Below are 27,085 nucleotides of genomic sequence, written 5' to 3' on the forward strand. Positions count from 1 at the left end.
TTACTCTTCAGTCTGTGAGAGAACGACTGAAGAGCAGAGGCCTGCAGAGTCCTCCTTATATACTACTGGGGAGGACGATGAGTAAGCGTATAGGAAGAGAGCATGTGACGTCCAGAGGACGCTGACTGAGCGATGAATAACGCTGAGTAAGGGAGCATAATCGACATAAGGTCAGATAGTCCATGGCTGAGTAATGCGAGTAATCCGGACGCTGTCTAGAATAGTCCGGAACATCGTAGAACGTACCAGAATCATATGGAGGGATGGCAGGATGCCAAGTAAGTACAGAACAAAAGAATGTACGTATATGGTAAGTAGGAAAGTCCATGCTGGCGTATGGTAGACGCACAGCCACTATCACTGCCACTCCCGGTCCGGCACAGCCGTAGACACAGAAGTTCAACAAGAGGGAGCTTCAAGCGCATTGGAGGACGACGGCGATGAAGTCTCCTCCAAGTCCGAGCTCCGAGAGCCCCGCCTCGACACTGTCTTCCCCGACCCGGCCCAGCCGCCCGCTTCATCTCTGCCGTCGTTCATCCTCTCCAGCCACCGGCGGCGAGCCGGCTCGTAGTGGCGCATGAACAGTCCATCTTCAGGTGTTTTCGCCTCGACGACAGCGACACCAACCGCCTCGCACCTGCGCTCAATCTCCCTCAGCACTCCCATCCTGTTGTCGTAACCCTCCCACCCGTTCCCACAGCAGCACATAGAACCTATGGGCCCCGGGCCAGGCTGCACTAGGAGGTGGCGTACGCTCGGATACGCCGGCATCCCAGGCGCCCTGATAGAGGCCGACGGCACACTGGGATCCGAGGGGTCGTCACTGAGAGCCCACATGGAATAATGGTGCGTGTCCCGCTTGACCCGCACTCCGACCGCCCCGGCGATGGCGGTGAGGTTGTCGTCTGCGCACGATACGCCCAGATGCGTGACACAGGGGGCGTGGGTGAACCAGAACGGGAGATAGATCCCGTAGGGCCAGCTCGAACCTGAGAAAGGGGGAATGAGGTGCAGGTGCGTCAGCGCAGGGAATAGTGGCGCGGCAGTCGTCCCGTCTGTGTCCGGTACGAGTAAGAGGGGGTCCGCCATCCCTACGAATGTCGCCTCTAGTAAATTAGGGAGGGGACGTTCGATGATGGGGAGGTCTAGGTCGCCCCCGCCGGAAAACCCGCATTGCACGACGAGAGTCACCAGGTCGGGCGTGATCAACTGGAACAACGTCTGTGCCTCGCTGAGATAGTCCTCGTAAGTCGTCGGGCCTAGGTGATTGGCAGCTGAGATGTTTGAGTGATGTGAGGAGGTGGCCTGATGGCCACGGCGGCTGGTACGGCGAATCTGACTTGTCAACTTCTGCATGGCCGCCGCGCAGTAACGAGAGATAGCTAGACTTGATTTCTTCCATATACTGGGCCGCACCTCACGCTGAGGGGGTTGATAGGGTCCTGGAACCAAAATCCCGCCGGGGTAGTACGCGTTGCCTTTTGCTAATGGACTCGGAGCTGGCTCGAGCGAACGCGTGTGTACCAGAGGCCAGGATGCTGCGGCGCCATCTATAGTAGTGTACCCGGGTCCAGCTGGGAACTCTACGACGGGAAATGCCACATGGAGGTGCCGGATGCGAGGCCTGTCCCCGAGCGCGGGGGCGCACTCACGTTCGTATAGTGCGACGAATAGTTGGAGGCGATGGGGGCTGGCGATAAGGGAGATGGAGTGGAAGCGCGTAGCGCGTGCTGCTGCGCGGATGCCCTTTGACACGAGCGAAAGGGAAGTGCCGGTATATCCGCCATCAGTGCATGCAAGCTCGAATATTCGTTGCAGGGTTTCGAGCGGGAGGTTGTCCATGGGGTGCAGGGAGAGAGAGCACGGCTTGATACAACTAGTCGCGGTCTGTGGGAGCGGCAACTTGAGTCGGACCCGCAAGCGATGGTTTTAGGGTTTTCGTGGCAGGCGCGCAGCTCCTTGGGTTGGCTGTGTGAAATCAGTACTTCGATGTCCTCCCAGTGCTCACATGCCCATCGGACATTGGCCGAGAACCCTTTCATCGCAGTCACCAGATCAGGCACTGCAGGCTATAGGGCGGCCCCGTCTGTAAACATACCGTGGGTTGGTGGTACCTCGCATGATGCCGCCGTCGACTTTCGCTCCGGGCAGTCGTTTCCACTGACGGTTTAAACCACCTCATGATGCATTCTCGAGGCCGCGAACCCAGGAAGTGTGTACGGAAAATATGGGGCGACAGTGTGGTGAGCGAAGTGGACGTTGATGCGGTTAAGACGGACGTACCATCTATCAAAAATCAAGCACAAGACTTCGCGAAGCTGCCTTGCGCCGCCGCGCTGAGCCCTGAGATAGCTTGACGCGGAGGCGATGGCGCGCACGGGAATGCAGTAGGTTCCCAGTCAAAAGTTGATATGGAGTGAGAGCACCAGCCGAGCGCGCGGCTGGTGTGAATGTGGCCAGAAACCGTGGAGGCCGCGTATACGCGCTGAGAAAAATGAGACAATAACAAGTGGGCGACACCGAAGCCTTCTCACAGGGAAACTGGGCCTGGAGATGGGTGCCCCGCATGGTGCCCCACCCACGTCGAAGACCGCCGAGCTGAGCCCTTCGACTGGAGCTGCGAAATATTAGAACGAACTTGATCGGGCTGAACTCTGTACGTACTGTGCGACTTTGATTGGTAGGTTACGTCGGAATTGGGGCGAGTGAAACCACTTAGCATATCTTCCAGAATACAAGTACAGTGTGCATAGAAGCCGAGAACATATTGGCAGACTGAGACGAACGCTAGGGATCCTAGAGTCGTTCAACATATAGGGCCCTGTAGTCATCCGCTACTGAGGCTTTCATCTGTCGTTGCCTGTCCTCTCGAGCCACCGGAGACGAGCGCGCTCGCAGTAGTCGTGAAATTGTTCCTCCACAGGTACTTCCGCCTCAACGGCCTTGATGCCAACTTCCCCGCAGCGAGACACCATCTGTCTCAGTCGCTCGAACTGTTCGCCATACCACTGCCAGGTATCCTCGCACACAGCTTCTATGGGTGTGAGCTCGAGCTCAAGATGACGCAGGCTTGGATACGTCGGCGCCAGAGGGGACTCGGGGGGAGACTGGGACCACGGGCTCGGAGGGCCCCAGCGCGAGTTGAGCTCTTCCGAGCTAGGCATTCGCAAACCCCTCCAGGACGTCCCCAGCGGTGGCACGAGAGACTTTGCGAGTCCCGCCCCAACGGCCCGCTCGATCTCCTCGACGTGACTTTCCGCACGGGTTACGCCAAGGCGGCTGACGTGGGGTGCGTGCGCGGACCAGATCGAGAGGGAGAGCCCGCATCTATCCGGCGGTACGAGGTGCAAGCGTGTCATCGCAGGAAAGAGGGGCGCGGCCTTGGTGTCGTCTGAGTCGATGAGGAGCGTGCGGAAGTCCGTCACACCCACGCAGGTCGCCTCGCGTAGACTGTGGAACGGACGCTCGATGACGGGGAGCCTGAGGCCGCCTGCGGTCGGCACAGCGTAGATGACAAGGATTAACAGGTCGGGCGCAACCAGCCGGAACAGCGTCTGCGCGGCGCTGATGTACTCTCTATGAGTAGCCGGGTTGTGTGGGCTCGCGAATGAGCCGCTAGAGTACTCGGGGGAGGAGGGCGAGAGGTCGTGGCGGAAATCCGCCGAGGCGTCAAGGCGTATGCGATGATGACCGGCCCATTGTTGCATGACGGCCGTACGGCAGCGGGATGCACCGGCGGTGATCCCAGGCGAGTTTGGAGAGGGGTTCGGAAAGGTGACGGTCACGTATGCATCGTTCGAATGCTCGGGGATGCTCGAAGGCGCAGGGCCCTGCCGCGGGTCGGGCGAGCGCGAGGTCTCCAATGGCCACAACACATTAGCGTCGTCGGTGTACGTGTCGAAGTCAAGCTCAATGTAGGGAAAGGCGACGTGCAGGTGTCGGATGCGGGGCTTGTCATCTTGTGCGGGCTCGCATTCGCGTTTGTAGAGATCGACGAATGATTGAAGGCGCTGGGAGGTAGCCACAAGGGAAATGGAGTGGAAGCGTGTTGTGCGCGCAGCTGAGCGAATGCCCTTCGACACGAGCGAAAGTGTGCAGCCCGTAATTCCGCCATCGGTACAGGCAAGCTCGAATATTTGCTGCAGAGTTTCTAGGGGGAGAACATCCATGGCTCGAGTGGACGAAGTGGAGAGGCAGCTCACCCGAGGGTTGCTTTATGGTTTGGAGGTATCAAACCCAATGACCTGCGCGTTCACAGCAAACGCGCAGAACATCGGTTTGTGGCAAATCGGTACTTCGATACCGTCCAGTGCTCACATGCCCGCGACCAGATAGTGGCCAAAAAGTCTTCAACCCGTCTGCGATCTGCGAAGTCGTAATCAGCCAGCTAGACCACAATTATAGCCTGGCCGTCTTCGTAAATATCATGAAACAGAAAGGACCGGTGACTTTCTCAACACCTCGCACTGAGTACTGAGCGTTCGAAGATTGCAAGAAATGTCGCCCGGTAAGACGCGACAATCAGCACGGAAGAACCCTTCGGAACTCAACCTACGCGTTTGTACCGGCGAAGACGATGCAGGCGCGCCGCCGCGTGGTGGTCGAGTGAGAAGAGGGCTCGCGAATCGCGCCGCGCGCGGCGCGATCGAAACTTCGAGCTCGTCACGTGCTCGAAATTTGCCCGGGAAGCGCGTTCATTGGCCGCCGCGCGCAATTGCCACTTTCCCTCGTCTCGTCTTGCCTTGACCACCCTCCGCCGCTTCCTCCTTTAAACAGCTCTGCAAAATGGTCTCCTTCCAGTAAGTGCACTGTGCATAATGTGCGCTGCCGAGCTGCGCTAACCGAGATCTTCGTTGCAGATGCGATGGTGAGCTGCTATGCGATGAAGTGCGCAGGGCAGTCTCTGACTTCGCGCCCCTTTTCCTTCTTCCCCTTTGCGAACACCACATCTCTGCGACTTAACAGCATGCGGCGATACCGTGAAGAAGCCCAAGCTCGACAAGCACCGCATGTCCTGCCAGTCGTCCTTCACCTGCCTCGACTGCAGCACCACCTTCGCCGGGCCCGCGCAATACAAGGGCCACACGACGTGCATCAGCGAGGCCGAGAAGTACCAGGGCGCGCTCTACAAGGGTCCCAAGGTGTGTCCGCGTCCCCTCTCCCCCTCCCCGTCCGCATTCCTCACCTTTCACCGTGTCGCGCGCAGCAGAACGGCGCCGCTCCCGCTCGGGACGCGCAGCCACGCGTGCAGGCAGTTGCTGCTGCAGCTAGCTCCGGTAAGTATGACTCGCAACAACAGGCGGTCTGGGGGCGCCAGAACGCGTATGTGCGGAGCCATGCATCGGGCGCTAACGGCACTCCCATGGGCACCCCTGCGCGGATGTCGCCCGTGACCACTCCGCCGCCAGTACCGACGCCGGCGCCCGTCGCGAAAGTAGCGGAGATGGAGAAGAAGGTGGAGGGGAAGAAGGACAAGAAGCGCAAGTCGATGGGCGCGGAGGTACGTCGCTACGGTCTGCGTTGCGGGGTGCGCGGGCTGATGTGTTTGGGTTTCTAGGAGACGAAGGGTGAAGAGCCGAAGGCGAAAAAGGCGAAGGGTGCGGAAGAGGCCCCGTCGTCGCCCGCGAAGGCCGAGGCCTCAGAAAAGCCCAAGGAGAAGAAGGAGAAGAAGAGCAAAAACAAGGACGCGGCGCTGGTCGAAGAGCCTACAGCGTCGACATCAGAACCGGCGAAGGAGGCGCCTGTGCCGTCCGCTGCACAGGAAAACGGTGCGGCTTCAGGGAGCCCGTCGAAGAAGAGCAAGAAGAACAAGAAGGAGAAGACGCCTGTAGCAGAGGTTGAGGCGGCAGCGTCGGAGGGCGACAGCAAGTCGAAAAAGCGCAAGCTGGAGGAGGACTCTTCTGCCGCGACACAGCAAAGCGCGGAGAAGAAGAGCAAAAAGGAGAAGCGGCGGAAGAGCGAGGTCGCTGCGCCCGACGCCGACGCCGACAAGATGGACGTCGACGCACCACCGGCGGAGGGCAAGAAGGAGAAGAAGGCGAAAAAGGACAAGTCGAAGAAGGACAAGTCGAAGGTGGAGGCGTAGGCTGGTGCGAGCTTGTATGGGTGGATCTGTTGGAGTGTGCTATGATCATGTCTATGGGGACGTTCGCAGTATGTTCTTTTTGTCCGGTGTATCCTTTCGCTGTGCTGTCTTATCGCTATGGGTTGTAACACGTCCAGATTCAGTGCTTCACTATCAATCTTCACATGCCCACTGCAGCACTATTGGAATTGGGGATCCGAGTGATCCCAGGCTTATCATCTATTTGTCCTCTCTGCTGCGATTCACCTCCCGCCCTCATCTGACGACATACGCGCAGCACGACGCGTATTTATCATGTGATTGCGACTGCGTGCAACGCTCGGCAACGCCGCGCAAGCTCGAGGTACGCGTCGCGCGACTGTTGCTATTCTACGGTAAATCCCGACTCTTCGGAGTTGTTCATGGGCGGGCCGGGCGAGTACGTGTCCAAGACATCCTCGCGGCGTTGGACAAATGTCGGCCATATAACCTTTGGCCAGGGCCCCCGATAGCTTGGCATCCTGACCAACTGCAATGGGTGGTATATTTTCTAGCAGCACAACCTTTGACCCGACAAAGGACCTCGCGGACCTCACCGGGAAGGTTGCGATCGTCACGGGTGGCAAGTGAGTGCGACTCCGCGCCCGTCCGAAAGACCTACTTACGAGCGGTTTCGTCCTGCAAACAGTAGCGGCATCGGCTATGCAACTGTGCAGATCCTCGCGCGGCACGGCGCGAAGGTCTACATCGGCGCGCGCAGCGAGGAGCGTGCGAAGGCCGCTATCGAACGATTGCGCGCCGAAGGGCTGCAGCCCGGGAACGGAGAGCTCGAGTGGCTTGCGCTCGACCTGAGCGATCCGCGCAAGACGAAGGAAAGCGCGGAGATATTCCTTTCGAAGGAGACTCGACTAGACATTCTCGGTAGGTCGTTTGCTGCTGACGTTCCGCGCACCTGTGACCTCCATTAACGAGTGTTTCCATAGTCAATAATGCAGGCGTGTCAGTGGTGCTCCGGTTCATCTTCGCGCTGGATACTAACAGAAATATACATATCACAGTATGCGGATTCCGTACAAGGTTGACAGCACCTACGGTGAGTTTCTGTTCGTGCCCACCTTTAACGGTCGTACTGAGCTTCCGAAGGCATCCAGCAGAACATGCTTGTCAAGTACGTCCACCATCGCTTACCTGCTCCGACCAGCGACCCATACCGCCGCGACAGCCACTTCAGCCCCTTTGTTTTCACGAAGGCCTTGCTGCCCCTCCTCAGCGAAACAGCGAAGAAGCCAGATAGCGACGTCCGTATAGTCGTAGTAAGCCCGCACCCGCACAGGTCCCAGTACCCCCACTCATCAATTTCAATCAGGTCTCGTCTCGCGCGATCAGCGATATGAAGGGGAGAGGCATGCGCTTCCGCGACATCAACGAGATCAACGAGAAGTTCGGAGACGGCCTGCTTTCCGACTACCACAGATATGGTGACTATTAGATACGGTACCCCGCCCACGTCCTCCCGGAGCTCACGACGCGTATGCAGCCTACAGCAAATTTGCCAACGTGCTCTACGCGAAACAGTTGCAGAGGAGGCTCGACGTCCAAGGGGTGCCCATCACCGTCCTGTCCCTTCACCCTGGGGCTGTCGACACAGGTGGGATGCTTCTCACTTCTTCTGCGATTCGAGGCTGACAGCACTTCGACTTACAGAGGGTGTCAGGAAGGACCCCGGCGTAACCGCGCCCGTCCTTGGGGCCTTCTTCAGGCTCCTCATCGGAAGCTTCTTCTTGACAGCCTCGGGTGGCGCGTACGCATCGTCCTTCGCTGCCGCGTCCCCGATCGTCAAGGCGGAGAGGGACAAGTACAAGGGAGCGTACTTGGACCCCCCTGGCAAGATCGTCCCTGCTCCTGCTCCGGAGGTCGAGAGCAAGGAGCTTGCGGAGGAGCTGTGGGCTACGACCGAGACTATCTTGAAGTCGTTCGATTTGTAACCATGGTCTGAGACGTCGGGACTTCCTGCAACCTGGTGAAGGTAGAAACTCGTACTATCGGGTGATTGCGACCTAATCCCGCCCTGTCCTATCGCAAACATGGCCCCTCCAATTAATGTTACTTATTTCCCAGCAGCACCGTCTGGGTGTAGTATCAAACAAGACTGATCCTAATCTTCATGTTGTTCATGTGTATTTGTGTGGCGCAGGCGGCTCTGCCCCTCTTGACCGGAACCACTGATAACCCTGCGAACCACCTTCCTGTTACACCATCCTCGGGGCTTCCGGCGTCACTGCGGGCCCGCCATTACCTTCATCAAGGATCTTCGCTCTGGGGGGCTTGAGAGGCCGCGCATAGCAGAGGGCATGCTCTATCTACATCTTGCAAATTAGTAGACAGGACGCCGCCAATACGACCATGGCGGGAGACCTGCCCATGTCCCCGTCCTCTGACACTAAGTCGAAGGTTATCACCACCTTCCTCGACCATCCCACTTTCTCATGTGCGCAATGCGCTGCGGTGATAGTATGTACCTATCTGCTAAGTACAAAGCATACCTAACGTTGTAGTTTCACCAGGCTCTACAAGACGAACTGATAAGCAAGGCGTTCTCAGGACGTGACGGCCGCGGCTAGTTCGTGCATGAGCTATACATGTGCCCATGAACATACCCGTGCTGACATGCTACGTAGCCTAATGCACTCCGCAGTGAACCTGAAGATGGGCAAACGGGAGGACCGCGCGCTGCTGTAAGGATAGACATCGACCTTCTATCTACACGCACGGCTGACGGCACCTCCTTTCGCCTCTATAGGACGGGCGTGCACACCGTTGCGGACGTGTACTGCTTGGGATGCAACGACCGTATGGGATGGTACTACCATAAGGCCTCCGACCACTCCCAGAAATACAAGGAAGGTGAGGGCGTTCTGCTGAACTCGCGGGGTGTACGACTGATTATAATCGTTGCGCTCCAAGGCAAGTACCTTCTTGAGCGGGAACGACTTGTGAAGGAGAACAACTGGAAACTCGATGATGCGCCCTCAGGTTGATTGGCGGTCACTGAACTGTAGAAACGAATGCTGTACACATATGCACCTGTACCTGTATCACGACTTCCCACCTTCAACTACTACTAATACAACGCGATGGGACGAGATGTTCTGCGTCGTGAACGTTATACATTGCGTGATTTACATAGCAGTACAGAACCTCTGACAAACAAGATATGCATACGGTCCCAGGTATCATCTTCCATTGTTTCTAGTCCCGCGCGCGGCCGGGCCTCCGCCGTCGGTATCGTGTGCACCCTTCCTGGTGCTGGTACGTGCGTGCGCGCTCAGAACGCGGTCGTCGAGTCGACCTCGATCGTGGGCACGATCGACGCGATGAACTTGAGGAACACGACGAGGTAAAAGTCGACGCGCATGCCCTCGATGTCCTCGTCGCCCGCCTGCGCGTCCTTGCCGTTCCCGCTCGCGCGCCGGAAGAGCCACTTCTTCTGCTTGCCATCCTTCGGGCTCGACGCGCCGCCGCCTCCGCGTGCGGCGCGCTGCTCCTCGATCACGCCCTGGTTCATGCGCTCGATGACCTTCTTCATCACGCTCGCGTGCTTGCATGGGTGCACGGACGCGGCCTGCAGCGAGCCCGAGTGCGGGAACGCCTCGATCGTGACTGTCTTGAACGCGTGGTCTGCGGATACGTCTTGGAATATTTGCGGAGGCGTGAGCGGGGTGCCGTTCTAGGGTTCAGGGTCTGCCGTTAGCGGGCCGCCGGGGGTGATAGCATGGAGTGCGGGATGGGAGTGGATGTGGGGGTGGAGTCAGGAGCGGAAGTGGAACGCACCTCGTCGTAGCCAATGAGCCAGATACGGGGCGTCTGGTAGTACTTGTCGTACGTGATCATAACATCATACGTGCGCACTTGCAGCAAGTTCCCCTTCGCCGCTTCCACCTCGCTGCGACCGACACGCATGAGCACACTCGCCCCACAACCGAGCACACGACCGACACGCAAGATGACGACTCACTCCGCAGTAATCACGCCGCCCGCCGGCGCCGCAGACGTCTTGGGCGCCGCAGCCGTCGCCTCGTCGTCGTCCGCCTCGAGGTCGTCCTCCTCCATGTCCGGAATCTCGTCCATGTCCGGGATCTCCGCCGCGCTCTTGTCGCCCAGCGACAGCCCGCCCATCGCGCCCGCCGCGCCGTCCGCGTCCGCGTCGTCCACGTCCGGGATGTCGTCGATCGTGCCCGCGTGCGCGACGGAGTCCGTCGTCGTCGGCCGGCCCGTGTGCGTCTCGACCCACTCGTCCGCCTCGTTCCCCGTCGCGGAGAGGTCCCCGAACGAGAGCAGCCGCTCCGCGTCCTCGTCCGCGTCCGTGTACGCGAGCGCGGTCGCACGGCGCAGGCACGGCACGCCCCGCGTGAGCAGGTACTGCTTATCGGCGGGCAGGTAGTCGCGCGCCTTCGCCGGATCGCCCTTCTCCCTGTTACGGCGCGGGCTGAGGGGGCGTAGTTGGACGGGTATGGAAGGGGGACACGCACCATGTCCATACGGGGAACTTGTACGCGAGGAAGTCGCCGGCCGCGACGAACTCCTCTGTGGCGGCAGGAGCCCGGGATCAGCGGGCGTGCGGCGCGATAGTGTGCATGATCAGGAACGGACCTGGTGTGATGCGCCCGTGCTCCTTGAACTTGCTCTCCTTCAGGACCTATAGCAGCACGTAGTTAGCCACGGCACGCCGATGGCGGAGGAGGATGTGGCGTACGGGACTGAGGTACTCTCGAACGGCCCAGTATTGTTGCTAACGCCCGGATCAGGTCAGCAATGCTTCTTGCAGGGACGTCGCGCATGGGCACGGACCTGGATGGTGTGCATTTCGTGAGGAGAGCTGGGAGGCTGGAAGAGAGATGGCCGTTGGGGGGAAAGGGCGGGATATAAGGCTGCAGGTGAGCGGCGGTTACCACTTCAATGGCCCTCCCGCTTTCCACTAATCGATCTATCCACGTGTATCTTCATTAGGCAATTCGATTATTGACTGGTGGCGGTGCCTAGCTATCTCTCTCACACTCCGGCCGGGGCCCTCGCACAAAGAAACACAGACTGAGAATACGGACAGCCGTACGGGAGACGCTGCCAAAACGGTAGATAGTCTCCGTTGCAGAGGAGGGTACGACATGGAAGACTCGCAAAATCTGGCAACGAATATGTTCTCCGCTCCGTGCTTCCAGAGCAGATCGTTACGTCTTGGGCACGTCCGCACAATCGGCTCGCTCGTGCGTAAACAATGCTGCTGGTCACCGGCTCCGTTCCTGTTGCCTCCTACGATAGGCTAACCCCCTTCTCCTGTGAGATCGTTGATCGCTTTCTGTACCTCCAACCTCTCCATGACCGCCCTGTGCAAGCTCGACTTCGTATGTCGACCTGGTTTGGCCTTTCCTTTCGGATCCGCTGTCTCCGTGACAGGCGTGGAATGACCAGCAGGTGTTGATGACGATCCAGGGGCAATACTAGACGTGGCCAACTCTGTGGGCTCTCGAGCGGTAGTCGATGTCAGATGAGACGGCACAATGATTGGCGTCGGCCGAGGTGGTGGCGGCCACTGGGAGAAACATAGTTTAGGTTATATTCAGACACAGCGGCGTTTACTGAGTACTCACGCCACGATTGGGTTGATTGAAGTGAAGCGCTGCCCATGGCGGGTACTCTTTCTCCAAGTGAATAACATGGTCCTCCAAGTACTTGAGACGATCCAGTAGAGACCGCGGAGGAAGCGGCACTGTTGGTACGGATGAGTCCACATATCATGAAGGAGATACATAAGTGCAACTTACCATAGCGAATCGCCAAATGCCTCTCAATGTTCTGCAAGCGCTCATCAAGGGCAGGGTACCTGCCCGCACTCGGCATATCCTCAGCCGCGCTGTTTGCGCCAACCTTGGACGTCGACGGGGTCGATGCGGGGTTTCCGGGGACACCGCTCTTCAACGTGCGTCGGAGTGGGCCGTCTTCGTTTTTCGCGATGTCGTACTTCATCTGCAAGTCCCTGTTCTGCGTCTTCGCGTCGGTCCGCGCGCATGACGGTGCAGGCTCGGAGTCACCATTCTCGTTCAGCCGACGGCGTTTCTCAGCCACAGAGAGCAGGAATTCGTTGCGATTGGACGCATCGTTCCGAGCTCGATTCTGGGCGAGAAACTGAGAGATATCCTTGGTGATCTGCGAAAAAAAACCCCGTTAGCAACTGCTGAACGTGATATCCTATGCCGAACTTACTGACGTCTGTGAGCGGGGTGTAGCACCATTAGCAAGATGCGTGTAGTCGAGCTTGCGCTCCTCCAGCGGACGGTCTTGCGTCGATGTGTCCCCCGTTTCTGGCCTGCTTTGGCCTAAGTTCTACGCGTGAAGCTGGAAATTAACGGGCGTAATGTACGCGAGGATGTATGTCATACCAGTAGGTCTTTCATGAGCTCGCCGAGTGCGGCGGGCACTTTATTGCGTTCAAAATCGGGATTTAAAATCAGCATATCCGCCTCGAACCCTTTCGCAGCTTGAGAGAAGCCGATGGCAGATAAAAAGGATTTAATGACAGCGTCCCAGTCTTTGTGGTATTCTGGTGGAGGAGAGGGTGAAGGCGACGGGGTGGGTGTTTTCCTTTTAGCCGGAGGAGGGGGTTGGGCGGCATGCTTGTGCTGGTGCATAGGCGCAACAGCATGCGGAGCGGGCGGGGCAGAAGCAGGTTGCGCGTACGGGTAAGGATAGCTGCCTCCGGCCCCGTACTGGTAAGAACCAGTGTTCCACGCGTTCGACCACGCGCTTGGGTGATAGTTGTAGTACGAGTACGTTCCGGTTGACGCTTGAGGCACGCCTTGGGCTGGCGGGTGCTGTGGCTGATAATTGGTGTGCGGGGGATAGTGAACACCGGCAGAAGGTTGGGAGCCAGTTTGCCGAGACGGAGCGCCAGGATGCGGTGGACTGGCAGGATAACCAGCGGTATATGTGTTCGCTCCGGGATGCGTGTAGTAGGGACGCGAAGGAGTTTGGGACTGCACCGAGAACTGGCTTGTGTAAGGTCCTGTAGAAACGGATGGTCCGGGGACGGGTGCTGGTGGAGAGCTGATGGATGCAGCTGTCTGCGCGTTTGTGTCCGTCTTCGCAGGGTTCACCAAGGCCTGCATGGGCGGCGTGCTGCCCGAGGGCCCAGCGGCCGAGGGCGGGGGACCGAGCGTCATGGAGGGTAGAGGCAACTTGCAAGAAATTCTGAGAAAGGAAAAAGCCGCCACCGTCGGGAACGCGAAGCAAGCGCCCATCCCCGATCACTCCAGCACGAGCGGCCCGGAGACGCGCTCTCTCAGCCTCTGCTCCCGACCACCGACGCGACGCTCCCTCAGCGCAGCACCTGTTCGCCCAGGTCATCCTGCACAACGGCCCACACGAACCCTTCATGGCCACCGAAGCAAACCGAATCCCAACGCCCGCGTTCAGGTTGCGGGAAGACGAGCTGCCTCCGGAACTCATACTGTCTATAGAGCGAATCCTTGACCTGCACGCCCAAGCAGACACAGACCCCCTGGAACGGCTCACGAACGACTTCGACTCAATAAATGTGCTGAACGACTACTTCCCCAATGGTGCGTGCGTCCCTCCGTCCACCACTAAGTCCGCAGTCACTCACCGCGTCCCACAGAGGCCGCACTCGGACAGCTCGAAGCCGTCCAAGCCCGTCTCGCTGAGAACGAACGCGCGTTGCAGGACGAGATTGACTCGCTTCGCGAAGAACTGCGGCGGGACCAGGACCCGAGCCGGATGCAGCTCATCCAGGAGATGATCTCGGTGAGTTGGCACGCAGACTCCCGGCGCCCCTACAACATCCAATTCAAGCAGCCATTCACCTGGCGTGCACGCTAGGACCTGCTGGGCCAGATGTCGCGCATCCGCGAGAAGGCGACCGAGTCGGAGGCGGTTGTGCGGAATATCACGAAGGAGATCCAGGTTCTGGACTTGGCGAAGAAGAACCTCATATTGAGCATGACCACTCTGAAGAGGTTGCAGATGCTAGGTATGTGGCCACTTATGTGCGTTGTTGAAGAGTGACTGATGTATGCACGTAGTAAATGTTCTGGGCCAACTGGAAGACCAAATCAAAGAGCGCAAGTATCATGACATTGTGCAATCCCTTGCAGTATGTTTCAGTATCGCAGTACTTCCCGTGGCGCATACACTGACTGTAATGATCAGGCAGTGAAGCAGATCAGCGCGTCCTTTAAGCCTTACACCTCTGTGCAGCGGATAGCCCAGCTGTGGCGGCGAATCCAGGAAATTCAGTCTGAGCTGCGTACCATGATAGACGCAGACTGGGACAAGTTGTCAGTTTCCCGTTCTCCGCTATGCGTGCGGTTGCTTACCAGAGCTCCCGCAGCTACGTACAAGACCCTTCCAAACCTATGAAACCCTCAGCCATCGCCGACGCATGTCTAGTCGTAGACGTCTTGGGCCCGGAGATCCGCACCCAATTCGTAGACCGCTATGTCGCCTTAGAACTGAAGGAGTACCGACGCATATTCCGAGCGACTGACGAGGCAGGTCAACTCGACAACCTCTCTCGTCGATTCGCATGGTTCCGCCGCTTGCTGCATACACACGAGACGGAGCAAGGGAGAGTGTTTCCTGCCGAATGGAAAGTGGGGTGGTCCCTGACAGCCAAGTTCATTGAGATTACGAGGTGCATGTTTTACGAGATCGGTCCCGGGACTGCTATCCTCATCGGAACTCTTTAGGGACGACATGACTGCCTTGCTGTCGAAGGCGGGGTCGAAACTCACCGTCAAGCAGCTCCTAGATACCCTTCAGGAGACGATGGACTTCGAGTCATCAATTACGAGGAAATTCGGCACATCGGTGAGCTCCTGTGGGTGTTCACACGCATGCCGTGTCCATTCATACTTTATTTTGTAGGTGCGAGAATTATTGAAGGCAACAACCCCTCCAAACGCAACCCGCCCGTTGAAGCCAATCACCTCCGCGTTCGAGCCTCATATGGGCGTGTTCATCGATGCTCAGGATAGGTACGCCGATTCATCACACAGACACGGTCGATACTTACGATATACGCAGGGTCCTGTCGGACATGCTTGCTCAGTATCGGGGGCCGAAATCTCGCACTTCATTGGAAGCTACGTCTGGTGCTCCAGAGGACGACAACGCACCTCCCGTCCTCGTACTTCCGTCATCTACCGAGCTGTTCTATTTCTATGCACAGACGCTGGACCAGTGCGCGCAACTGTTCACAGGTCAGCCGCTATACGATCTGTGCAGCTTGTTCAAGAAGTGGCTGCGGATATATGCAGGTACGTTCTGCGTCGCCACAGGCGCACATGCTCCAAATGCTAAGGTAACTTGCAGAGGAGGTGCTGGTTGCGAGCATGAAAAGGTGAAATTTCTTCTGGTCGGATCTCCGGGCTACGCTCAATGTTTTCGCAGACCATCAACTTTCGGGAGAAAGTCCATGGACACGCGCTATGATGTTTCTGAACTCAAGAGCGCGTGTACGCTCATTAACACCGCAGACTACTGCCAGACAACGGCGCTCGAGCTAGAGGAAAACATTCGCGCGAAGTGCGACGAGGCGTACAAGGAGCAGATCACACTACAGGACGAGCGCGATCTCTTCGTCAGGTAGGCATATATACCACTCCTCTGACATCGTGTTATACTGAGCCGCATCGTGCTAGCGCAATCTCTGCCGCTATCATGATCATGCTTCGCGAGCTCGACTCTGCGTGCGACTCTGCGCTCACGACGCTCTCGCGCACGCCCTGGGCGACAGTGAAGCACGTCAGCGGCCAGTCTGCATACGTCGAGCCGCTCGTCAAGGCGATCGAAGAGGTCGCCGAGACGGTCAAACCGCTAGTCGAGCAGAAGAAGTACTTGCGGAACTTCTTCGACAAGGCCGCGAAGTAGGTCACCAGTCGAGCGCATGCAGAGACCCCTTCGATGGCTGAATGTGTTGTTGCAGTGCGGTCCTGGCGAAGTTCACGAACGCGCTGGTTAAGAGTCGTCCATTGATGGAGACGGGTGCTGAACAGGTGAGGATGTTGCATGTACTATATACAGGTTTGTTCTGACCAGTACTCGCAGCTCCTGATCGATCTACAGGCTATCAAGGCTTGTCTACTGAAAGTCCCAGGAGAGGCATTGCTTACTACCAAGTAAACACTGGTATCTCGTCCTCATCCAGCTGTCACTGACAGTATATTCCCAGTTACACCAAGAGCATGACCAAACACACCACTCGACTAGAGGCCCTCCTGAAAGTCATCGTAACACCAGTCGTACGTGCTTCCCCTTTTACCCTCGACGCGCGATATCCCGCCGCTCACCAGCGCCTACAGGATCCAACGGAAGGGTTCATTTTGAACTACACGCTAGTGATCGGCGACGCCTCCTTCTCCAACTTCCAGAAAATCCTCGACCTCAAGGGCACGCCCAAGGCGGAGCAAAACGATCTGCTCGACTCCTTCCTCACCGTCACGAGCACGAAGACCGAGCTCGACAGCACCTCCTTCCTCTCCTCCCTCGACATGGACCCCGGCCAGGTCGCGACGCTCACGAGCCCCGGGAGCAGCAGGGTGTCCCTTTTGCCCGGGGGCGTAGGCGGCGAGAGCATCATGTCCGCGCTCACGCCGCCGCCGCTGGGGGCTACGTCGTCGAGTGGGGCAGACACGCCGCCTAAGCAGGATCAGGGTCGGCGGGAGGTGTTCTCGGACTTCAAGCGTTTCGTGAGCTTTGGGCTAAGGCGGGAGACGATGCCCATGTGATGCGAATCCAGAACGTACTTTACCACATCACTATTTTCTGCAGGGAATATACCATACTTATCACGGATACGCGGGTTTCTTCGATCAAGGACATTGAGTGAAGCCTCTGTACCTGATTCGTGGACCAGCGGCAGGCGGAAGACTCGGTACAACAAGATATCCAAACATACAACACGACATTTCTTACTCTTCCATCGCATCGCCGTCGCCCTTGCCGTTCGCGGCGGGCGCAGGCTCCCCCTCCTTCCAGTCCTCGCTCCACTTCGGGTACACGCGCTTGTACAACGCCATGCACACGGTGTCCATCTGGCTGATTGGCCCGTCGAAGTGCGCCTTGAAGTACCCGTGCGTGCCGAGCGGCTCCTTGATGTGCCCCGTCCGGCCATACTTCGTGTGCAGCTGGATCGGCTTGAAGTACTCCACGTCGTCTGCAATACCAGTTCATTAACGGGCGACGCGTAACGGCAAACGCGGAAACATACCGCGATTGAAGAACATGTAGCGAATCGTCGCCGTCTTTTTGTGGATCTTGTACGGATGGCCAGTGAGAACGAGGCGCTTCGCGACGATGCGCGTCGTGTCCGGGCTCAAGAAGCTGCCCATCGCGACTAGCTCTGGTGCTGTGAGTCCGTCAGCATCATAATACAGTGTGACAGAAGGGGTTAAAGCATACCTTGTGGGTCATCGGTCTCGCGCAGGAGCGTGCACGGCTGCTTGCCATATACCACGGGCCCGTAGATTGTGGCGACATCGGTGACTCCATGACGCAAGTACCGCTCGAACTTGTGCGCATTGTTCGCGCCCTTGCCCCCACCGCGCAGGTGTTGGCTGTAGATGGGGTTGACGCGCAGCCTCCGTGGGCCGAGACAGAGGATGAGAGGATCCTACGGCGATATGGTCAGCAGCGACGACATAAATGGCCTTAGAGCGGGCGTACCTTCGAGCGCACGGTCCCGTCGTACTCAGTATTCCGCTGGACAGCGAAGTTGAGAACGGTCTTTTTGTGCTCGTGCTGCAGAAGGCTGAACGCCACGAAAGGCCGCCCGGGAACTATCCGCGCGGCCTCCTTCGGCACATCGTTGATGAAGATGGTGACACGTGTTCCCGCCTGTGTTCATCATATTGCATGAGCGACCGCATCTCCTTGGAATACAGCGGGCACATACCTCAACGCCGGCATCCTCCTCCGCCCGCCGCTTCACCGCACGCTCCGTGCGCTTGAAGTCTTCAAACTGGAAAATGCGTGCATAGTCCCTGGGCAGGTTCTCATATGGATCCCACGGACTCGTCCGGAATGAACGCAGACCGCGGAACCGCTGGAACCGCGTCCGTGCGGCAACGTCTATCGGGGTATCGATCTCGTCGGGGAAAGCAGCATCGTCTTCCTCCTCTCGTTTCCGATTCCGCCACGACTGCAGTCTGGAAAGATGAATGAAGTTAGTAGATGACGCTACGACGGCTCCCTTGTCGACTCACTGTCGTTCTTCCTCGTCGGCATCCAAGTCTTGGAACGCGACGCGCCGTCCATCGGTTCCCATCTCAGTGTCAACTTCATTCGGGAGCTCGACCATCTCTTCTTCCTCGGCGTCGTCCATCTCGACCTCTCCGGTGTCGCCTTCGCCGTCGTCGCCCTCGCCATCTTCACCATCCTCGTCGCTCTCGTCCATGATCCACGCCGCCTGGTACTCGCTCATTCCCTTGGGGATCTTGCGCACTCGCTTGGGCGTGGTACCGATCTTCGCATCGGGGATGCTTTCGTCCTGTCCGTTGGCCCCGTTCTGCATCTCTTCCTCCGTCGGCCATGTCTGCTCGTTTGCCATGTCGTCGGGGTCGTTGCTCGATACCAGTGAATCGGCGTCTTCGGGATCGGGCACAGCGAGTTGCTGCGGCTCGATGTCCATAGTCGCCGCGGCGCCGGACTTGGTGATTCGAGGCAGAGGTGCAGACAGGATCTATGCACGCAGGAAATCAATATGGAGAACGCGAGACAACCTGTACTCGGATCCGTACCTTGACAATCTGGAAGTCCCCATGGTTCGGGATGTGCACAAGTCGATTTGCAGACAGATGTGCCCCGCGCACAACACCGGTCACGCTGAATACACCGTCCTCAGTCCACTCGACCTTCTCGCCGAGGATGTACGAGCGGCCCTCCCTCCATTTGACGTCCGACGGCTTCCCCTCGCAGAGCGCGCGCACGGCGTTGAGCGCATCTGCAGCATGGTGCATGTCGTATATTTTCATCTGGCTGGGCACGAAATATTGGATGAAGGATAGGAGCGACTTCATGACGCCGGACTTTTCTTTCGCTTCCATAGGCTCGTCGGAGGCGACGACGGTGATCACCTCCGGGAGGCCCTGGGCCTGCAGCGTGCGGAGGAGCGTGTCGCCCCACTGGTTGACTTCGACGTTAGGTGAAAGGACGAAAATCACGTAGTCTGCGACCTTGCACGCATCCAGGGTGGCATATAGTTGCCTGTATGGAAGGGGGATGAACTGCGCGGAGGTCTTGAAACGGTCCGCTCTGCACTCCTTGCATTAGGCTGAGCCAGAGATGTCTCGCGCGCAGACGTGGACGAACCTGAGTTTCTGCAAACCGGTCGCGGAATCCTCCTCGAGCGCCGTATCGATCGCCTGCGCGAGCCGCGCGCTCACATCCCGTGTGCTGACGTCTTCGGTGAGGGGGACGATGGCAACTATCCGAGGTGCGCCGTCTGTCCCGCTGAAAATGCGGGTGGCCGACACGAGGCTCTGGCGTTTCTTAAGCTGGACTTGCTTCGCGCTATTACGGCGGTTGGTGCGGAGCTGCGCGGCAGCAGCATTGGCCGCGCGCGCCTTGGGAGATTGGCGTTGCGTACGTCCTATCTCATCAGTCAGTTTAGGAGGGGGATGATACATAGAGATCCCGCACCTTTCGCAATCTCTTTCAACGAGCTTTTGGTAGCATGTTTCGACTTGAAGGACTTGTTTTTCTAGCGATGGATTCCATCAGGTGAGCAGTATTCTAGGCCAGGGACTAGCAGACATACCTGCTTCAGCGTAGGTCGATGGTGGTGAGCAGACTCTGTCATGTTGCCTGATAGCAAATTGCGCAGGACTCCAAAGTCCTTTAGTCGATCGCGATGGCCTTATGTCTCTTCGGTCTGACTAGCTGACCGGTCTGAATTTCGTGGTGTGTGTTGTGTAGCAAGGTAGCCTTGTTCAGAGTCCAGAAAGCAGGAGAAATATAGCTTGGAAGTGTAGAGAAAGTGCGAGTGTGCTGCCTCAAGCTGCTCGATCGGCGCATACGCTTCATGAAATTTACGGGGGAATCGCATCTTATCTAGGCACGCGGTATGACCATCTACATCTTATCTTATCTGACCCTCGCCGCCTGAGGCGCCCACCTCCACTTGAGTGACTCTCGATCGTCCTGGTCTTCGAAGTTGCCGTGTCGTCTCAATAACTCAAGTTTGGGGGCTTTGAAAGCTGTACAGGCAAGGTATCTGATGACAAAATCTCCTTCAATTGAGTACACAGTGAAAATATTATTTTCGTAGCTGGAGTTTCCAAAGATCAACGTCCTAGGAGTACTTACTGTACCTCCAGGACCAAAGCGGCGGGGGGTTTGGGGTGTGACTGGCCGGACACGACCGTCCAAAGCGGCGCGACCGGCGGTGCCTGTGACCGCCCGGTAGGCAAAGCGGCGCGGGGCCCCGCAGGGCCGCCAAAAACACCTTTTTGGAGTGTGACCGGCGTCGGCTCGCCGCCGCTGACTCGGAAGCGGCGGGGGCAACTGTGACGCGGGACACACCCCCTAAAGCGGCGCGGCGGAGGTCGCTGTGACCTGTGACCCGCCGCTTTGGTCCTGGAGGTAAGGTAGGCCTCACACAGACTCGACTACGTCAGGTGACCAGAAATGTCACGCTTAGCAGGCGCTGCAGCAAACTCTTCATATTTTGAGGGAGTCAGCCCCGTTAACGAGATTCTGCGACCTGGAGATTGTTGAGAAATGTGTTCGAAAAAATCTCCAGGAAGCCGAATCGCAAAAGGAGCGGCCGTTGTTCGAAAATATGCCGCGCAGTACTGGACGCCCCCCTGCAGATTTGGGCGCTAAATACCGCCCGGAGCGGGGTGACAAGGATTTGGGCGGTACACGTGATCGGTAACGCGATGTCACAGGTAGTCGATTCTGTCTGAGGCCTACCTTACAGTACTGCAGGTCCAGGAAACTGAGTTGGAAATCGGCTGACAATGAACACTGGGTGGTACTGGTAAGCTACTTCGTGAAGATGTGTTTTCTGCCATGGCTGCGCGGAAATCGACGGTCCTTGGCCAGTGCGCCCGCGCCCGACACCACGCATTGAGCATATGTTCGAATGATCCTTGGTGACCGATGCCTGCAATCCAAGTATTCTTTGCACACTAGAGTCCGTCCCACGGCAAATCGCGCTCCCTTGTATTTTCTCCTCGCAGTTAGACTGGTCCTTGTCGCCTATAGTCGTCATTCCCCTACTCTGTTTCATGTACATCGCACCACTCACCTTGTACTTAGAAATTGCCGCGCAGGTAGTTCTCAATCCTCGACACGAGAATTGGTACGGGCGTACGGAAGCAGGGGCTATAGGGTACCACCGGGCGGTGTTTTGTCTCAACCCAGATTAGCAGCGGAACTTCCGAGAAATATCTTCCATGATAGAGAACCCACGACGACTGCATGAGATTTGACGTACCGCACTTCTGAACGGTTGTCGCAGGTCGATTGAGGCCCGTTGAGATACCCACCTGACTAGTGACTTCCCTCCGGAGTGCGCAAAATCCTGGATCCAGACAAGAGCACGGACACTGTTGCCTTGGACGAGAGCTTAGCTGAGCCGCCCAAGAGCTAAGCGATGACATCGCTAACTCGCGCTTTCGGTGGCTCCCTTGGTCCGGGTGTTCTGGCTTGATTGATGCGGCCCAAGATAACAGCGTGTGATAACAAGGTCTCCGCCTCCGTCTCTGGATGCGCAGGTCGCCAAACAACGCGAGAGTGGATTTTGAGAGCAAAGCAAAACAAGGTGTACAGATATCAGCAAGAAAGCAAAAGGACGATGGCAACCCGTCGATGGTGCGGCATACAAATCAGAGGGGTCGAGGTATAGCAGGTTTCCGAGTAAGTATGTAGCGAGCGGTCCGGAAAGCATGCGCAATGCGCTGCACAAGGGCATCGCCGGCACCTTCCTTGCGATAGATTAGTCGGGAGCGCAGCTTCTGAGACCCGAGCGGCTTCACTGGCACCAGCTCGTCGAACTGTCGGATGACGTCCTGTATCGTCGGTCGCTTGGTTGGGTCGTCCTGGACCATATCCTGGACGAGAGGCTCGAGGAACTCGATACCATGATAAAACTGTGCGCGGCCACGTCAGACAGAGCGAAGAGACATAAGAGGGTGACATGCCTTCATGATTTTTATGCGGATGAGGTTGCCGAGGTAGTATATGTCCGTCGGGAAGGGGTCTAGGAGCTCGCCATTCCAGTTCTGAAACTCGGGGACGGACTTGTCTCCCCCCAGAATTGGGTGTTCCCGAGGCGGACCATCCTTGGGGTCATACCGACGTGACAGTCCAAAGTCGATGAAGTAGTACTTCACTGGATGCAGCGTCCGTGTCGAATGCTTTGCAGTGCCCTTCCAGTCGCGGGACTTATCTGTGACGCGGGGATGAAACATGTTTGGGTATAATGGTCGTGGATCGTATAATATGTTCGGTGCTTGGCAATCCCTGGCAAGTGTGAAAGAGAGCGAAGTAACCTTCGATGCTTGGGCTTATCTGTGAGCAAAATGATGTTCATGCATGAATTGTGTGCCCTAAAAAGCGAGACCAGGTAAGACATCGTAAAGTTTATAGCATGATATCGTACTTACCTCGAAGATTTGGGCGAGGAATGCAACCACCTCCCCCACTGTAGTCCACGCGGGGTTGTTACATGCACGAAACATTGGCATAACTAGAAGAACAGCGTCCTCGTTGTCTGGCACATCCAGAACCTCGAGCAACGGCACAGTATGATTTCGAGGGTCCGACAGAAGCGGTTCTGAGAGAAGATATTGATGCAAAGCAACCTCCTCGGGGTACAAACTCTTCTTGACTTGCTTCAGCATGACCAAGCTGTCGTCCGCGACGCAAACAGCATCCAACAGGAAAGGTTGCTAAGCGTCTAGTTGTAAGAGTTTTGACGTAGCCGCGTACAAATGCACGTACCTGTGGGCGATACCAGTCCTCGTACTCCATCAAGAATGGTTCTTTCTTGGCGAGCCACGATGGCTTCCAATCTGGCCGATACCGATGCCGGAGCAGGTAGCCTCGTTCCGCAAGCCACTCTTGATGATCGCGCCACCAGCATTCGGCTTCCGAAAGCTTCTCAGGGCCCAAGGGTAGAAGGCGCGTGGGCGGGACAGTTACTTCGGACATATGGGGTGGCAAGGGGCTTGCATAAGGCGCAGATGCGGCATTTGATAAAAGAGGGGGGCAGTATGAGGCGGCAGTCACGACAGACCCAGAAGGTCGCGATCGGCTCTTTGCAACGCGTGCATCACGAACGAGCGCTAGTATCTACACGAACAAATATGAACACATAACGGCCGGAGGGCGATTTGGCCCAATCTCGAGACAAGGTTGTCAACTCGTCTTCACACGCACCCCGAATCCATCATGTGTCGCGCATTCCGGCATGGCCTTCTTCGCTCTTGTTGCAGTTGTGCATGCGACCAAAAAGAGAACAAATGTCGCGATCAGAGGGAGAGTCTGTCAGCAGAAGACCATAAATATCGAGGTCAGCGGCAGCACATTCAACCATATGCACCCCGTCCGTCTCTTCTATGATGTCTCGCGCCACCCTCTTCCATCTCTCTTCTACCACTTCCCGCTCCACTCTCTTTGACAGAGATACTGACATGTCGACAAGCGCCTTGACGAACGACATTGTCGAGGAACTCGTGAGCAATGCGGTGGGGGACGTGCCGGTTGCGAAAGATATCTGGATCATTAGCAACAAATGCTTCAGCACTAGGAAGCTGCGAGGTACAATCAAAGACGGTCGGGTGAATCTCTATGAAGGGGGCAAATTGCTGTGTAAACCGGACGTCAAAACTGCTCTGGAAGGCCGCGAGATGTACCAGGGCCTCTGTGACACCTACTTCGAGTTCGTCCATTGTCTTGCCATCCTAGAGCTATTGTCGTCGACTGACCATTTTGACACAGACTAGAAGCCGTGGCGAAAGACCTCGAACAGCAGATCAAAAGTGTCAAGTATTATCAGCTTAACAAGAAATACACCATTCACGTGCGGGCGGCGCGGTGGAACGCGGACTCCTACGAGACGAGTATATGGTTTCCGTCCGGGTATGTGGTTCCGATTTGCCACGCGCCAGGTTCCGAATCTCATGTTTGTACAATTGTCATAGGAGAACTCTACCTCGACGAGGCTTGGTCCTCCCACCCATCACGGGGTGCTTCCTACTGCTATTGGAACCCCTCAAGTCACAATGATTGGTGATGCTGCTCACGAGACAGGCAACTTGGAGTCGGCCTCCACCTTGACGTTGGTTGCTGGCGATAGCAGGGACGCGGCTCATGATGGTGGGTTTGGGCCCTCTACCATTGGCCAACAGTTCTGACGCCGCGCCGGAAGGAGAGGATAGCGCTGGCACGCACTCGCACCCTGAATTTACCATCGAATTTTCCGATATACACTCCGTCTTTGGCAATCATTGGGCAGAACACGAAGTCGTAAGTTGTTCGCGTTACTGCTTACAAACTTGAAGCGCTCTCTGACTTCACTACGAAGCAGGACAGTGAATCACCGTCAACTTGTGGCACAGTATCCCAGCCCGGTGCTAGTATCCATTAGCTGCGATCTGCAAGGATGGCATAATCTTAACTCCCGTCGCTAAATCTAGTTAGAAATTACTATTCTTTCTCCATTCCAACGTCGATCTGTGCTTATTGCCTATGTATACCCTAGCAGCTAGTAGTCCACACCTACTGGGAGATAATTTTGATTGCGTGACGCTCGACAAGATGATCCGCTGAACGTTTCAGCTCATTAACACACCGGACCCATGCGATACTGATCCGGTACTGCGATGGCGGACAAATCGTCGACGCTGAGCACCTTCCTAAAGTAGAGTCGCACAGCCTTCGCCCAATGTGGCCTGATGTGGCGGAACCGTACAAGTTGCCTGCGCCGCAGACTGCAGTGTCTCCTCTCAATTCCACCACCTACGATGACCAGCTATCTTTGCGAATTGCCAACGACGGGAGCTGTCTCTTACGCGGACGTTTGTGTCGATTCTACTGCGACTCACACCGCAGATATAGCAGACACAACTGAAGCGCGCGCAAACTTGCGCGCTACCCTCAAGGAGAGCAAACGTACTGATCAAGGCGAGAAGGACTATCTTAAACTCGTTAAAGTAAGTACCTATATTTGATATGATACATAGGGGCAGACTTGTGATGCTGCGTGCGATCTTTGACGTGTCGAGGCGATTGCCATTTCCCAAGAACGGCGTGTGATCTCACCCAGAGCGCCCTCGTTAACGTCCATTGTTGGTCAGGTTCTCGATGATTACATTCCCAAACTATATGGTCTATTAGGATGCATCAGCAGCGCTGAGATGTCGCTGAAGTCCGAGCCAAGTGCGTGCTTCTCGTCACCGCATACTCGCTGAGCGACCGACGTCCCACAGTCTTCAGCTGGCGAACCACGCTCTCCTCTAACGTATTCCACAATTCGCCCAGGATCAGCATCCCCACATTCTCCACGGAGCAGATATTCTCCTCGCTCACGTACGCGTTCTCGATCTCGAACCTCGCGCGGGCAGTCGTGCATGCTCTGGGGCGATACGAGACGGAACGCGCCATATCTGATACGGACCGAAAGGCCAAAGACGAGAAGCTTGCATTCGCAGTCACATTGCTCTGCAAAGCTGCGGGGATTTACGAGTATATCGGCAAGGAGAGCCTGGCCGAATGGGAGAAGGAGCGCGCGCGAGTCGTGTCGCTGGGCATGACCTGCCCAAGACCTCCGGATCTCAGCAGAGAAGTCGTCATTGGGCTGAGCAAGTGGGTACTATCATGCTCCTTTCCGTGGCCTTGCTCACGGACGGTCACCTAGAATGGCGCTTGCCGACGCACAGAATCTTGCCATCCGCAAGCTGCTCTCCAAGGCTGCCTTCGAGAGCACGCTGACCCCTGGACCCCCACTCCCGAAGTCGCACCCCTCCCCAGCACTCGTCGCGAAACTCCATCTAGAGTGCGTATCCCTGTATTCGTCAGCGCGGTCTCTGGTCAAGACCCCGGGCGCGTCCAAGGGCGCATCCAAGTCCAAGATGAAGCTCTCCTTCGGGAAGGACAAAAGCAACAGCGGTGGACAGGAGGAGACGGGTGAAGAAGTCTCGCCAGAGTTGCGCCGCTACCTCGCGGACGAGGTCGCGCTGCACAGCGCCCTGGCGCACAAGTGGCTCGGGGTCGATGCCGGCGAGCATGGAGGCACGAGCAAGGGCGGTGTCGCCGTTGGCTTTCTGGCGTGGGCCAAGAAGGAGCTCGAGGAGCTCCGCAGCGGGCACACCACTGGCGGGATGATGGACAGCGATCGCGAGAAGGAGGTACGCGAGCGCCGGAAGGCGAGGGTGCAGGAGGAGCTCGAGAGCACGAGTACATTCCTGGTAGGTTACAAGAGGATGAACGACACGGTAAGCACATTAGTCTTCCCTGTATCTTCTCGAAGAACTACGCCCACTGACTGGCATGCCGGGTACCAGCTTTTGTTCCAGCCTATCCCGCCGCAGTCCGAGCTGCAGGCTATGATCCCTGCGGGACTGATGGCAGTTTCGGTGAAGCCCTACGCTAAACCAACGCCTGCTTTCGGACCGGGTTCCGTGGAGTACGTGCGGCGACAGACCGAGGAACTCGAGCTGCTGGGCTCTGAGCACGCCACCGACGCCTCCCCGTCTCCAGGGGCTGCACAGGAAGGACCTACGAAATCATACGCCGGCGCAGAGGCGTACTACTGAGCGTAACTTACCACATGAAGCAGAAGACCCCATACGTAGTCTTCAGGGGAGGCGTCGTATGTAGCATAGGTACGCCTTCCCACCGCCTCCCGCCACCATCATTACCCGCCCCTGCCACTCCACGTTGGCACAATACTGATGGCATTTCGTTTTGTACCTGGACGTTCCAGGTCACCAAGGAGAAGCC

The 27,085-nt window shown here is 57.2% G+C and overlaps 12 protein-coding genes across 12 annotated transcripts in view; 5 read left to right on the forward strand and 7 right to left on the reverse strand.

Annotated features, from left to right (window-relative positions):
* Positions 1-404, reverse strand: part of TRAVEDRAFT_26287 (uncharacterized protein) — a 1,389-nt gene extending 985 nt beyond the window's left edge. Inside the window, exon 1 of the mRNA XM_008035334.1 lies at positions 337-404. The gene's annotated coding sequence lies outside the window, so the exon portion shown is untranslated. The remainder of the gene's footprint in view (positions 1-336) is intronic.
* Positions 400-1,842, reverse strand: TRAVEDRAFT_42972 (uncharacterized protein; the record flags this gene model as incomplete). Its single annotated transcript, XM_008035554.1, has 1 exon — positions 400-1,842. One exon carries the CDS (start codon positions 1,840-1,842, stop codon positions 400-402), a length of 1,443 nt encoding a protein of 480 aa, XP_008033745.1.
* Positions 1,843-2,846: 1,004 nt separating this feature from the next.
* On the reverse strand, positions 2,847-4,169 carry TRAVEDRAFT_42973 (uncharacterized protein; the record flags this gene model as incomplete). Its single annotated transcript, XM_008035555.1, has 1 exon — positions 2,847-4,169. One exon carries the CDS (start codon positions 4,167-4,169, stop codon positions 2,847-2,849), a length of 1,323 nt encoding a protein of 440 aa, XP_008033746.1.
* Positions 4,170-4,952: 783 nt separating this feature from the next.
* On the forward strand, positions 4,953-5,141 carry TRAVEDRAFT_79164 (uncharacterized protein; the record flags this gene model as incomplete). Its single annotated transcript, XM_008035938.1, has 1 exon — positions 4,953-5,141. A coding segment is annotated over one exon (189 nt), but the record flags the coding sequence as incomplete, so codon positions are not given.
* Positions 5,142-6,598: 1,457 nt separating this feature from the next.
* TRAVEDRAFT_113385 (NAD-P-binding protein) lies at positions 6,599-8,049 on the forward strand (the record flags this gene model as incomplete). The annotated part of the gene is made up of 7 exons (XM_008035939.1): positions 6,599-6,690; positions 6,753-7,018; positions 7,199-7,232; positions 7,287-7,397; positions 7,451-7,542; positions 7,602-7,712; positions 7,769-8,049. 7 exons carry the CDS (start codon positions 6,599-6,601, stop codon positions 8,047-8,049), a joined length of 987 nt encoding a protein of 328 aa, XP_008034130.1.
* Positions 8,050-8,485: 436 nt separating this feature from the next.
* On the forward strand, positions 8,486-9,102 carry TRAVEDRAFT_113071 (yippee-domain-containing protein; the record flags this gene model as incomplete). Its single annotated transcript, XM_008035940.1, has 5 exons — positions 8,486-8,575; positions 8,629-8,684; positions 8,743-8,799; positions 8,865-8,968; positions 9,029-9,102. 5 exons carry the CDS (start codon positions 8,486-8,488, stop codon positions 9,100-9,102), a joined length of 381 nt encoding a protein of 126 aa, XP_008034131.1.
* Positions 9,103-9,214: 112 nt separating this feature from the next.
* TRAVEDRAFT_26292 (uncharacterized protein) lies at positions 9,215-10,970 on the reverse strand. The gene is made up of 7 exons (XM_008035335.1): positions 10,913-10,970; positions 10,818-10,853; positions 10,715-10,760; positions 10,594-10,648; positions 10,080-10,535; positions 9,896-10,007; positions 9,215-9,791 (listed from the first exon to the last, which is right to left on the reverse strand). The coding sequence occupies exons 1-7, from the start codon at positions 10,925-10,927 to the stop codon at positions 9,390-9,392; spliced, it is 1,122 nt and encodes a 373-aa protein (XP_008033526.1). The 5' UTR covers positions 10,928-10,970; the 3' UTR covers positions 9,215-9,389.
* A 411-nt stretch (positions 10,971-11,381) lies between these two features.
* Positions 11,382-13,224, reverse strand: TRAVEDRAFT_115068 (uncharacterized protein; the record flags this gene model as incomplete). The annotated part of the gene is made up of 5 exons (XM_008035941.1): positions 11,382-11,651; positions 11,710-11,828; positions 11,884-12,265; positions 12,323-12,442; positions 12,499-13,224. The coding sequence occupies 5 exons, from the start codon at positions 13,222-13,224 to the stop codon at positions 11,382-11,384; spliced, it is 1,617 nt and encodes a 538-aa protein (XP_008034132.1).
* Positions 13,225-13,490: 266 nt separating this feature from the next.
* On the forward strand, positions 13,491-16,915 carry TRAVEDRAFT_160554 (uncharacterized protein; the record flags this gene model as incomplete). The annotated part of the gene is made up of 16 exons (XM_008035942.1): positions 13,491-13,677; positions 13,734-13,879; positions 13,955-14,105; positions 14,158-14,228; positions 14,285-14,412; positions 14,466-14,768; positions 14,824-14,944; positions 15,002-15,111; positions 15,161-15,393; positions 15,449-15,476; positions 15,527-15,721; positions 15,778-16,002; positions 16,062-16,131; positions 16,184-16,254; positions 16,308-16,377; positions 16,438-16,915. 16 exons carry the CDS (start codon positions 13,491-13,493, stop codon positions 16,861-16,863), a joined length of 2,535 nt encoding a protein of 844 aa, XP_008034133.1. The 3' UTR covers positions 16,864-16,915.
* Positions 16,916-16,977: 62 nt separating this feature from the next.
* On the reverse strand, positions 16,978-19,934 carry TRAVEDRAFT_160557 (ribosome biogenesis protein tsr1; the record flags this gene model as incomplete). Its single annotated transcript, XM_008035943.1, has 10 exons — positions 16,978-17,291; positions 17,346-17,483; positions 17,537-17,747; positions 17,801-17,971; positions 18,030-18,282; positions 18,340-18,815; positions 18,874-19,387; positions 19,445-19,724; positions 19,775-19,835; positions 19,893-19,934. The coding sequence occupies 10 exons, from the start codon at positions 19,932-19,934 to the stop codon at positions 17,047-17,049; spliced, it is 2,391 nt and encodes a 796-aa protein (XP_008034134.1). The 3' UTR covers positions 16,978-17,046.
* Positions 19,935-21,966: 2,032 nt separating this feature from the next.
* TRAVEDRAFT_34025 (uncharacterized protein) lies at positions 21,967-23,293 on the reverse strand (the record flags this gene model as incomplete). The annotated part of the gene is made up of 4 exons (XM_008035445.1): positions 21,967-22,230; positions 22,282-22,632; positions 22,747-23,031; positions 23,084-23,293. 4 exons carry the CDS (start codon positions 23,291-23,293, stop codon positions 21,967-21,969), a joined length of 1,110 nt encoding a protein of 369 aa, XP_008033636.1.
* Positions 23,294-25,107: 1,814 nt separating this feature from the next.
* Positions 25,108-26,898, forward strand: TRAVEDRAFT_114450 (uncharacterized protein; the record flags this gene model as incomplete). Its single annotated transcript, XM_008035944.1, has 6 exons — positions 25,108-25,296; positions 25,441-25,522; positions 25,573-25,948; positions 26,001-26,189; positions 26,244-26,577; positions 26,647-26,898. The coding sequence occupies 6 exons, from the start codon at positions 25,108-25,110 to the stop codon at positions 26,896-26,898; spliced, it is 1,422 nt and encodes a 473-aa protein (XP_008034135.1).
* Between the last annotated feature and the right edge of the window lie 187 nt (positions 26,899-27,085).

Source organism: Trametes versicolor (genome assembly GCF_000271585.1).
Source record: "Trametes versicolor FP-101664 SS1 unplaced genomic scaffold TRAVEscaffold_2, whole genome shotgun sequence".
Taxonomy (NCBI): Eukaryota; Fungi; Basidiomycota; class Agaricomycetes; order Polyporales; family Polyporaceae; genus Trametes; species Trametes versicolor.

Bases quoted from the DNA above. Each gene is read 5' to 3' on its own strand.
- TRAVEDRAFT_26292 (XM_008035335.1), bottom strand. The intron at 10,761-10,817 runs GTACGCCACATC...GTGCTGCTATAG, and splicing joins TTCGAGAGTACCTCAGTCCC to GTCCTGAAGGAGAGCAAGTT. The intron at 10,536-10,593 runs GTGCGTGTCCCC...GCGCCGTAACAG, and splicing joins AAGTTCCCCGTATGGACATG to GGAGAAGGGCGATCCGGCGA.